This window comes from Notolepis coatsorum (genome assembly GCF_963971535.1).
Source record: "Notolepis coatsorum genome assembly, chromosome: 1".
Classification (NCBI taxonomy): Eukaryota; Metazoa; Chordata; class Actinopteri; order Aulopiformes; family Paralepididae; genus Notolepis; species Notolepis coatsorum.
Window position 1 is genome coordinate 4,717,435 of NC_140165.1, and position 12,500 is coordinate 4,729,934.

The 12,500-nt window shown below is 45.3% G+C and overlaps 1 protein-coding gene across 1 annotated transcript in view; it reads left to right on the forward strand.

Annotated features, from left to right (window-relative positions):
• ptger2a (prostaglandin E receptor 2a (subtype EP2)) overlaps nucleotides 1-12,500 on the forward strand; it is a 45,216-nt gene that overhangs the window by 3,292 nt on the left and 29,424 nt on the right. The window contains exons 2-3 of the mRNA XM_084327382.1: nucleotides 2,612-3,684; nucleotides 5,647-6,306. Of these exons, the coding sequence (XP_084183508.1) occupies nucleotides 3,433-3,684; nucleotides 5,647-6,306 (912 nt within the window). The 5' untranslated portion in view covers nucleotides 2,612-3,432. The remainder of the gene's footprint in view (nucleotides 1-2,611; nucleotides 3,685-5,646; nucleotides 6,307-12,500) is intronic.

Sequence of the window (12,500 nt, forward strand, 5' to 3'; positions counted from 1 at the left end):
ATGGGTACAGTACAGTACAGCTCAATACATACAATTGTTAAGGGGATGCAGACCAGAGAAAGACTTTCGTCTTGTTTACATCAGGGTCCCCCATTTTCAATTCATCATAACATATATGACACACACGACATACAGATAGACAGTACTGCTACATCTATACATTTATGACATACCAGATTTGTAAATACAGTACTGTTTGTGATACAAAAAGTGTCCAGAAAAGAGTGTATATACATTTGACGTAGAAACTGTACATTGGAGGAGGTTGGGTGGGTGGGGTGGGGTTTGGTTGGTGGGTGGGGGTTGGGGGGAGGGGGGGACTGTACATTGGAGGTGGGGGGTTGGGTAGGGGGTGGGTGGGGTACACTGTACATTGGAATACTGACAAAGCCATACTTGGTCATTTACTGTACAACTGGGTTAGGACATTTGTAGGGGCCAGTTTCTAAATTGCAGTCTCCCGTAGGTGTTCTTTGAGAGTGTTTTTGAAAGTGGGTAGTGATTCACATTCCTTTACAGCTTTGGGTAGGGCGTTCCACATTGATGTGGCATAATTGCGAAACGTGTTTAGTCCCTTGTTTGAGCCGAATCTGGGTTTAACATGATTTGTGGAGCTCCCTCTGGTGTTGTGATCGTGGTATTCACTGACCTTTGGGAAGTATTTTGACATGTACATGGGTACCTTGGTCGTGTAGTGTATCTTGTAGACCAGGCCCATTGCAAGTTGTTGTACTCTGTCGTCTACTCTAAGCCATCCTAGGTTGTCAAAGTGGGCAGGGGTGAGGTGGGTTCTAGGAGTCAGGTCAAGCAGTAGTCTGACTAGTTTGTTTTGAGATGTTTGTAATTTAGTTTTTAGTGCCTTTGAGGTGCTTTGGTACCATGAGGTACTACTATTACTATTACTAGTAGTAGTAGTAGTAGTAGTAGTAGTAGTAGTAGTAGTAGTAGTAGTAGTAGTAGTAGTAGTAGTATTAGTAATGTGTAGTAGTAGTGGTGGTGTGTAGAAGGAATAGTAGTAGTAGTAGTAGTAGTAGTAGTAGTAGTAGTAGTAGTAGTAGTAGTAGTAGTGTGTAGTAATAGTAGTAGTAGTAGTAGTAGTAGTAGTAGTAGTAGTAGTAGTAGTAGTAGTAGTAGTAGTGTGTGTAGTAGTAGTGGTGTGTAGAAGGAGTAGTAGTAGTAGTAGTAGTAGTAGTAGTGGTAGTGTGTAGTAATAGTAGTAGTAGTAGGTAGTAGTAGTAGTAGTAGTGTGTTGTAATAGTAGTAGTAGTAGTAGTAGTAGTAGTAGTAGTGTGTAGTGTGTAGTAATAGTTGTAGTAGTAGTAGTAGTAGTAGTAGTAGTGTGTTGTAATAGTAGTAGTAGTAGTAGTAGTAGTAGTAGTAGTAGTAGTAGTAGTAGTAGTAGTAGTAGTAGTAGTAGTAGTAGTAGTAGTAGTAATAGTAGTAGTAGTAGTAGTAGTGTGTAATAATAGTAGTTGTGTATTGGGCCAGTAGGTTGCTACAGTAACCGTGTGACTCCAAATTAACCAGAATCCTCTGAGGAAAACAGAGGAATTGACACATTATGGGAGAATTCCGTTCTGTGTTCTGAGATGAGACACAAACCAGGCTGAATAAGACAATATAGTCACCAGAGGTGAGTCAGTAAGCTGAGTATTACACATAGTAGAGAGAGAGAGAGAGAGAGAGAGAGAGAGAGAGAGAGAGAGAGAGAAAAGGAGTCAGAGAGAGAGAGAGCGAGAGCGAGAGAGAAAAGGAGTCAGAGAGGGAGAAAGAGAGAGAGAGAGAGGGAGAGAGAGAGAGAAAAACAGAGACAGACGGAGAGAGAGGGAGACAGGGATAGAGAGAGAGACAGAGAGAAAAGGAGAGAGAGAGAGACAGAGACAAAGGTAGAGAGAAAAAGACAGACAGGGGAAGAGAGAGACAGATAGAGAGAGAGAAAGACAGAGAAAGAGAGAGAGAGAGAAAGTGAAAGATGATGACAGACAGACAGAAAGTAAGAGTGTGTGTGTTTTTGTGGGTAGATTAGTGGGGATTCCATGTGTGTCTCAATACAGCAGCTGTTACATTTCCATGTGTGAGAAACTAGACATAGAGAGAGAGAGGGATAGAGTTAAAGAACAAGAGAGAGAGAGGCAGAGAGAGAGAGAGAGAGGGATAGAGTTAAAGAACGAGAGAGAGAGAGGCAGAGAGAGAGAGGGATAGAGTTAAAGAACGAGAGAGAGAGAGGCAGAGAGAGAGAGGGATAGAGTTAAAGAACAAGAGAGAGATGCAGAGAGAGAGAGGGATAGAGTTAAAGAACAAGAGAGAGAGAGGCAGAGAGAGAGGGATAGAGTTAAAGAACAAGAGAGAGAGAGGCAGAGAGAGAGAGAGGGATAGAGTTAAAGAACGAGAGCGAGAGAGGGATAGAGTTAAAGAACGAGAGGCAGAGATATAGAGAAAGAATGAGCGAGAGAGAGAGAAAGATTGGAAGATAAAAAAAAAATGTTTACGTCATAAAATATGACGACAGGCATTGGAAGCTTCATTCGAATACTTCGATAGAAGCTTCGAATGTAATATAAGGTAATTATTAATTATTAACTATGTCATCTATAATAATTGCTCCCCGCAGGTATGGCGTCTTTAGTCAGAGCGGCATCTCGTCAACCTTCCCATCAGCCACGACAAGACGTCAGCGGGCATCTACCCGACCTGTACCACAGACACTAGCCCCAGGAACCAGGCCTCCAGTCGTTACCATGACAACCCATCCTTGATGATGTCACATGACGTTTCCTACCAACACGCCAGAGTCTCTAGAAGTCATCCGATTGGACGGCGATTTGACTCTTGTTTCACTCTCTGTCGACACAAGCATGGTTTTCTCTCATCTCACCTGCGGAGGACATTCATTTATTTAAATAGTTTTTATTGTTTTTTTTTAAAGGTTCAACAACAACATTATATACATACAATACATGACTACATATAACCACACAATACCTAAAATAAATGAGAAAATACAGTAAACAAAAAGAGAAAAAGAAAAGTAATAATAATAATAATAATAATAATAATACAAGAAAATTGCATCGTTCTTATACAGGTCGTCACTTGCCATACAGATATTGCCTATCTAATAAATCACCGTCTTATGCCTAAACATCCTCAGCCGTGAATTTTTTTGATTGAGGACATTCATTTAATCAAAGTGATCAACTCAGTAAGTTATCGGTCGTTTTAGTTTTTTGGATTCCCGAGGAGGACATTCATTTAATCTAAGCTATCGACTCAGTAACTCGTCACACACACCAGACACACATAACATAAAACACTAGGACAGACAGAGTTTAGTTGAGAGGAGGTGAGGTAGGAGCGAAGAACGGAGAGAGAGAGAGATTGTTGTTACGGAGTTATCGGTCGTTTTAGTTTTTTTGGGATTCCGTCCGGACCATGTGGGACACGGAGAACGACCCCTGTCACCACAAGCTGCTCATCGACTCCAAGCGGGGCCCCCTGGTGAGCGCCGTGATGTTCGCCGCCGGCGTCCTGGGCAACGTGGCGGCCCTCGCCCTCCTGGAGATCCGCCGGCGTCGGGAGAGCGGCGGTGGCAGGCCACAGCGGCGCTCTCTGTTCCACGTCCTCGTCACCTCGCTGGTGGTGACGGACCTCGCCGGCACCTGCCTCATCAGCCCCCTGGTGCAGGTGAGCCGAACCCTCCACTCACAAGTACACATGAGCACACTAGGGCTGTCCCCGACTAAGGATTTGGATGGTCGACTATGATTGGCCAGAATTTGCCGTTAGTCGACAAAAAATTAAAATAAAATTAAAAAAAGTATAATATATATATATATTTTTTATCATTCCATTTGGGCTGTGGGGGGGTGCTTAATGTCTGAAGGAGTCGACGGAAGGCTTCTTGTTCTCTGCAAAAGCATGCAATTGGTCCCCTGATGGATACATGTTGATATTTGTCTAGTCTAGTGTGTTCATTAGACGGGTGAAATCCTCTTTCAGTGCCTCTGTGCCTGTTTTCTTAGGCAGTTAGCCTCTGGTATGCGTGTCATCAGCGTTAGCCACGCTTCTAGGCCTCTTTTCTTTTGGAAAGAATGATAAAAAAATTATAAATATATATATATATATTTTTTGTGTATTCGACTAAGAGGTTGGCTAGTCGACTACGGCTCCTTTCGACAGATTAGTCGACTAATGAATCGACTAATAGGGGTCAGCCCTAGTACACACATATAGTATTTTTGTAATTATTTATTTATCTTTTGCTGTAGTGGATAGGTTTATTATTTTTGATATTGATAGATAACTTATTACATAATAATATGATCTTGTAAGGAAGGGGCAGGACCAGATAAGCTTTGCTTCTTTCTGTCCCTTCTCGAACAAAACCATTTGTCTTGAGCTATGTTGACAATTGCTTCCATGTCTAGGAAGATATATTTAATTTAATTTATATTTGTATTTTATTTCGTTTTTTTTATTTAATTTTTATTTAGTTTTTGTTATCTTTTGTTATTTCAAGTTTGTGTGTTTATGGTTGTTCGAGATAAATAAAGATCAAATCATTAAAAAAAACACACACACACGCGCACACACACACACACACACACACACACACACACACACACACACACACACACACACACACACACACACACACACACACACACACACACATGCGGCAACCGCTAAAACAATCACTTTAAACAAAATGTCACTTTAAAATAATGGAAAAGTCACTTTAAAAGGAAGGAGGTATTGTATAGTATAGTTTAGATACATTAAGAGTTAACATTGTAAATTGTATATTGTATAGTAGTGTACATAGGAACCAGTTTCTCAGGAACTTAGCATGTATTTTTTTTATCATGCACATCTTGTGTCTTACCTATTTTCTTTTTTTCTATGCCTATTTTTATTATTGTATTTTGCACAATCGACCACCCACATTTCACTGTATGCCCTGGTATGTATGTGACAAATAAACTAGTGGTGGGACTCGATAAAAATTTGCAATCGAATTAATTCAAGACTTTATAGTTAATTAATCTAAATTAATCACATTTTAATTGCATATCAATATTTGATGCGAAAAGCAAAAATGTTCAATTCAAATGAATTTTGATATACGAGTGAATCAATGAATATACACTATACATACGTTTAAGCAGCACAATCCTGTTTTAGCCACTACACAGACCAACAGATCAATGCAATTTTTAACAAAGTGCAGCAATTTTAGGAATACTATATATATATATAGCGCAAAGGACCTTTTGTAAACTCAAGCACTTTCGAGGTAAAAGTAAAACGCAGTACTTTCAAGTACATTCCAGAACAGTTGACCATTGAAAAAAAAAAACTCTTGATTGATCTCAATTTCTCTTATATATATATTTTTTTTATGAACAAACCAGACTAAGAAAAAAAAGTAATTTGCGATTTATTATACTTTATACTTATAGCACATGCATGAGTCTGGTCTCCTTTGAAAGGTAACATTCGTACACAATAAATAAAACTCATCATGCGATTAAATGCGTAAATTTTTTAAAACTTTTAATAATTTCTGTATTAGTTAATTAATCTAAATTAATGCGATAAAGTCCCCAGCCCTATAATAAACCTCTTGATCCTTGACTGATTCAGGTGTCCTACTCCCTGAACGTCACCCTGGTGGGCATGTCCAGGTCCCTCATCAACAACAGCGTCACCGCCGCCGCCCCTCGGCGCTCCTCGATGCCCGAGAAGTCGGGCCTGGTGTGCGAGTACTTCGGCTTCAGCATGACCTTCTTCAGTCTGGCCACCGTGTCGCTGCTCCTCGCCATGGCGCTGGAGCGCTGCCTGGCCATCGGACACCCGTACCTCTACGGGCGCCACGTGACCAAGCGCCGCGCCTACGTGGCCGTGCCGTCCGCCCTCCTCCTGTGCCTGCTCTTCTGCCTCCTGCCGTTCGCCGGCTTCGGGGACTACGTGCAGTACTGCCCCGGCACCTGGTGCTTCATCGACATGAACCCGCGGCGGCGCGAGGACCGCGTCTACGCCGCCCTCTACGCCACGCTGATGCTGACGCTGGTGCTGGCGGTGGCCGCGTGCAACGGCTCCGTGGTCTACCACCTGGTGGGCATGTACCGGCGGAGGAGGAGGAGGGGGGGGGACGGAGGAGGGTCCATGTCGCTCGGGGGACGGCGGTCCACCAAGAGGGGGGGGACGGGGGGGGGCGTGTCCTCCATCGCCGAGGAGGTGGAGCACCTGCTGCTGCTGGTCTTCATGACCGTCATCTTCGTCATCTGCACCCTGCCGCTGGTGGTGAGGGGAGACGCACACACGCATGCACACATATATACACACACACACACACGCGTATACACACACGCACACACGCACGCACGCACCACACACACACACACACACACACACACACACACACACACACACACACACACACACACACACACACACACACACACACACACACACACACACACGTATACACCCATGCACACACACACACACACACACACACACGCACGCACGCACGCACGCACACACACACACACACACACACACACACACACACACACACACACACACACACGTATACACCCACACACATATACACACACACACACGTATACAACCACGCACACACACACACACACACACACGCACGCACGCATGCACGCACACACACACACACACACACGCATGCACGCACACACACAATTCTCTTTCCGCTCTTTATAGCATTTGCAATCAAACGTTCGTATTTTTTCCAATTCTTCATCTGTGTCACTGTCCACGGTTACAACAGACATCATATCTTCGACGAATCTCATCGTTAATTCCGTTGAATAGCCCGGTGTGACGGTCCCGCTGTGAACAGAATCATCCTCCACTTCAGGCTGAGCTGCGCACTGCCGTATCGGACCGAAATCCAATAAGTCTTCATCCGAATCTTCTTCACCTGAAGAGCTCACCGGTTCAGGGACTGGGTCTGGGTCGACTTGGTGAAAATAGTCCAATATGAACCCATTCATCGATGGCTCTACCTGATGCAGCGATTTTGTTGAGAGCAGCAGCTATCTTCTGGGCGTCCACATCTCTCAACTCAAGACACATTCAAAGTGTCACCAGGTGCCAACAGGTGTGTACGTCTTGTGGGCGTTGCGCTGCGGGGCTGCCTCTCCCCCCAAGGTTGGGTCGATTCACATGCAAATTGTTATTACGCCCCCGTTCACTGAAATAAACCTCTGTGAAACAGCCTATTTTAAACAAAGGATTGTTACTATTTTAGATATTCTAACTCAGTGGTGCCCAACCAGTCGATCGCGATCGACAGGTAGATTGCGGGCTGATTTCAAGTAGATCTTGATTAATAAAATTAGATAAAACTTTTTTTTTTTTTTTTGCAAAATCAACTCTGCCTCTCCTTGTTAACTACAACAAGCAAAGCTGTTTGTTATTTAAGATGAGGTCGGACTCGGCACTGACAGATTTGTGTTCATTATGCTGCTTTTATAAATCCTCAAATGACGGCTTACAATATACAATTTTGACTGGTAGCTCTCGGCTAGGTGGTAAATTAAAAAGTAGATCTTGGTTCAAAAAAGGTTGTGCACCCTTGTTCTAACTGTTCGTTTTTATAGTAAACATGTGCTTATACATTCAATTTCTAATAATATGAAAGAAAGAAAAAACACACAAAAAAAGAAGAAAAAGGTCTTTCAAGCCTACGACAATAGGGGAGGGCCGAGTTCTGGTCGATAGCGCTGTGCAGTGACACATATATGCATATATATCTGTATATACTGTATACCCACACTGTACAATTTAGATTAGATTAGATTCAAATGTATTGTCATTATTCAGCACAAGTACAGTACAATGAAAAGAAGTTTGGCATCCAACCAGAGTGCAAATAGTAACAGTAAAGTGCAATAGTAATATACAATGTACAGGTGATGTATACAATGTAATATACAATGTACTCAAATCAAATCAAATCAAATGTATTTGTAAGGCCCGACAACACACGTTAATGTCCCCATGGGCCGGACACGTCTTCTTTAAACAAGTCAAGAAGAAACATAACAATAAGTCAAGAACAAAACAAGAACACCATAAGGTCCAACAAATTTAAAATAACTGCAAATAAATGAATGAATGCAAACACTCCCAGACGTACCCCACGCGAAGGTAAGGAAAAACTCACTAAAACCTAACAATAGGGAACAATGCACCACAGGCAGTGTGGAGGAGAGAAACCTTAGAAGGGCCATTCAAGGGGGGATCTCCCTTCTTAGATGTTGGTGATAGTAGTGTTGCAGACGGACAGTTGGTAAGCATGCACTCATGTGTGTAGTGGAACACAGATGAGTGCATGCAATAGCAACTGAACATTTTGAAAAATGAAAGTACTCTCTCTCTCTCTTCCTGTATCTCTCTCTTCCTGTCTCCCCCTCTCTCTCTTTCTCTTCCTGTCTCCCCCCGCTCTCTCTCTCTCTCTCTCTCTCTCTCTCTCTCTCTCTCTCTCTCTCTCTCTCTCTCTCTCTCTCTCCCTCACACTTTGAGTCAGAAACAAACATAGTATCAATGAGAGTATCAATAATAGTGTGGCGTTAAAAGAATTGTGCGTTAACTTTGACAGCCTTAGTATAGATATAGTATCTACGGTAAGAATAAATATATATATATATGGCATATACAGCATTATTGTACATGCTATCATACAGGGTTATATGCAGGTGTATAAGTAGGTATATAGAAGGATTTTTGAATATTCTAAAATGATTTTGGTCAGTCATGCACATCCCTAATTTGTTGTACTGTACCTGTGCTGTGCGATTACAATAAATCTAATCTAATCTAATTATTAGGGATGTTTGATATTGGCTTTTTTACCGATATCCGATATACCGATATTGTCCAACTCTTAATTTCCGATACAGATATATGCAGGGCCCCCCCCCCCCCCCCCCCAATTATTTTTAATAATTTCAGGTAATTAACATTACATATCTCTTGTCGTGGAATTAACACAACATTATGCATACTTTTGACAATAAATAAAATAAGAATTTGTTCTTACTTGCTTGCCTGGGTAAATAAAGGTTAAATAAATGTAAAAAAACCGATACCGATCATTTCCGATATTACATTTTAATGCCAATATCGGCCGATAATATCGGACATCCCTACTAATTACATAACGAATGCCTTCCCTAAATAACCCCCAGTGTCTCCAGAGTGGACAAGAGCCACTCGAGCCACTCGAGCCAATCAGAAGCTTCTTCTTCTTCTGCGTCCAAACTAACAACTCCACAGTCTGCCGTTGCCAGGCTGGGAAATCTGAATCACATGGGAGACGCAGCCTCCATCTTGTTACTGCGTGCCTTTCTGCCAACAAACAAAACCCTGTTTGCTCATTATTTGTGACGGAAGGCTGCAGGACGTTTTCCAAAAGGGTTCCAAGGGTTCTGGGAAAGCAATTCAACATCAGTGTCCAACAGGCTCATAGGCTCATCCCCTCGTTAACAATAGATTAGTGATCTGGGAAGGAAGCCATTCTATAAATTATTTATATAATTCACAGCCATTCGTCTGTTTACTGGCTCATTAAGTGTGTCCTTCCATAAAAAAAAACAGAAAACCTCTAACTAGACATGGGTTGTTTGTTTTGCTTTTCTAGAACTGACTATAATTATTGTTCAAACACCTTGTACATGTTCTCCGTGTATTGTTTTCACCTTTTAACGGCTGAAACACTTTGGGAATCAGATTTCTTATTGACTAATTTAGTCAGTGAATTTAAAAAGTCACACGGTTCAGCTTTACGAGTGAATAACGACTTTCAGTGACGACTTGATGATTATGGCCAACGTTGTTTCTAAGTTAGTCTTTTCTGCTTCTGATAATTGAGTCTTCAACTCCCTTTAGAGATGATGGAGGGAGGGGGGGGGGGCAACAGTAGAGATGATGGAGGGGGGGGGCAACAGTAGAGATGATGGAGGGGGGGGGGGGCAACAGTAGAGGTGATGGAGGGGGGGGGGGCAACAGTAGAGATGATGGAGGGGGGGGGGGGCAACAGTAGAGGTGATGGAGGGGGGGGGGCAACAGTAGAGGTGATGGAGGGAGGGGGGGGGCAACAGTAGAGATGATGGAGGGGGGGGGGGGGCAACAGTAGAGATGATGGAGCAACAGCAGTTGAAGGAGACAGACAGACAGGCTGGTGTTGAGGTCATCAGGTGGTGAGGTCATCAGGTGTGAGGTCATCAGGTGTGAGGTCATTAGGTGTGAGGTCATTAGGTGTGAGGTCATCAGGTGTGAGGTCATCAGGTGGTGAGGTCATTAGGTGTGAGGTCATTAGGTGTGAGGTCATCAGGTGGTGAGGTCATCAGGTGTGAGGTCATCAGGTGGTGAGGTCATCAGGTGGTGAGGTCATCAGGTGGTGAGGTCATCAGGTGTGAGGTGAGGGCTGCCTCCAGGGGGAGAGCATCGGAGAGCAGATGCGAGAGTTGGAGGGGATTGATCGATTTTGTGTTTCTGGCGGCGACGTGTGTACGCGGAGGCTGGGGATGGAATAGTGAACTGGATAAGGTCATGATCTGACCCAGGAGAAATGGGGACGGATGTTATGAGTACCTGTAGATTGACGCGACCTTTGACACGGGTGGGAACGGTGAGGTGCCGGGTGAAGTGGGTTTGGGTAAAACCGCCGGTAGATGAGGATGACAGTCACTGGGCAACGGGGCTTTAAAATGCAAGGACTTCACACGATGAGTCTGTGGGGAGAGTGATGGTGCGTTCACGTTAGGTGGGAAGAAGCGGACGAACCAGATGACATCTCGTTGCTACAACTAGGAAGCATTCACGCGTTGAACTCGAGGAAACGCCCACATCCAAGATGGCGATCGTAAATTACTGCTAACCTATTGCTACAAGTCGTTAGCAAGTTACTTTAAAATCAACTGTAGACGAACAGCAGCAAGTATAGCTCGTTTTTCATATGAAGAGTACAGCAGTATGATTGTATTATTCTGATTATGTGATCAAAGTGATCATTTTGATTTGTATTTACCTTGTATTGCCGACATCGCCGTCAAGCTTGCTGCCATGATGGTTGATACTTCCGCATTTCGGGACGCGAAGTGGGAGATATCGGGGTCTATAAAAAACTCCCATATGACCTAGTAGGAATTACCACTAGAAGGCTGACGTGAATGGCTTTTCCCAGTCGGAAGCTGGTTCTTCCGCTTCTTCCCACCTAACGTGAACGCACCATGATTCCTGCGAACCAGGATTTCCGATTGAATAAAAGTCTGGAGTTTAGAGGGGACGGAGTTTAGAGGGGGACGGAGTCTGGAGACGTAGAGAGGGGCGGAGTCTGGAGACGTAGAGAGGGGCGGAGTCTGGAGACGTAGAGAGGGGCGGAGTCTGGAGACGTAGAGAGGGGCGGAGTCTGGAGACGTAGAGAGGGGCGGAGTCTGGAGACGTAGAGAGGGACGGAGTCTGGAGACGTAGAGGGGGACGGAGTCTGGAGACGTAGAGGGGGACGGAGTCTGGAGACGTAGAGAGGGGCGGAGTCTGGAGACGTAGAGAGGGGCGGAGTCTGGAGACGTAGAGAGGGGCGGAGTCTGGAGACGTAGAGAGGGGCGGAGTCTGGAGACGTAGAGAGGGGCGGAGTCTGGAGACGTAGAGAGGGGCGGAGTCTGGAGACGTAGAGGGGGACGGAGTCTGGAGACGTAGAGAGGGGCGGAGTCTGGAGACGTAGAGGGGGGCGGAGTCTGGAGACGTAGAGTGGGGCGGAGTCTGGAGACGTAGAGGGGGGCGGAGTCTGGAGACGTAGAGGGGGACGGAGTCTGGAGACGTAGAGGGGGACGGAGTCTGGAGACGTAGAGGGGGGCGGAGTCTGGAGACGTAGAGGGGGACGGAGTCTGGAGACGTAGAGGGGGACGGAGTCTGGAGACGTAGAGAGGGGCGGAGTCTGGAGACGTAGAGGGGGGCGGAGTCTGGAGACATAGAGAGGGACGGAGTCTGGAGACGTAGAGGGGGACGGAGTCTGGAGACGTAGAGGGGGGCGGAGTCTGGAGACGTAGAGGGGGACGGAGTCTGGAGACGTAGAGGGGGGCGGAGTCTGGAGACGTAGAGGGGGGCGGAGTCTGGAGACATAGAGAGGGGCGGAGTCTGGAGACGTAGAGGGGGCGGAGTCTAGAGACGTAGAGAGGGGCGGAGTCTGGAGACGTAGAGGGGGGGCAGAGTCTGGAGAGACGTAGAGGGGGGCGGAGTCTGGAGATGTAGAGAGGGGGGCGGAGTCTGGAGACATATAGGGGGGGGAGTCTGGAGAGACGTAGAGGGGGCGGAGTCTGGAGATGTAGAGAGGGGTGGAGTCTGGAGATGTAAAGGGGGCGGAGTCTGGAGAGGTAGAGGGGGTGGAGTTTGGAGACGTAGAGGGGGGGGGGGGGTGGAGTCTGGAGACGTAGAGGGGGCGGAGTCTGGAGACG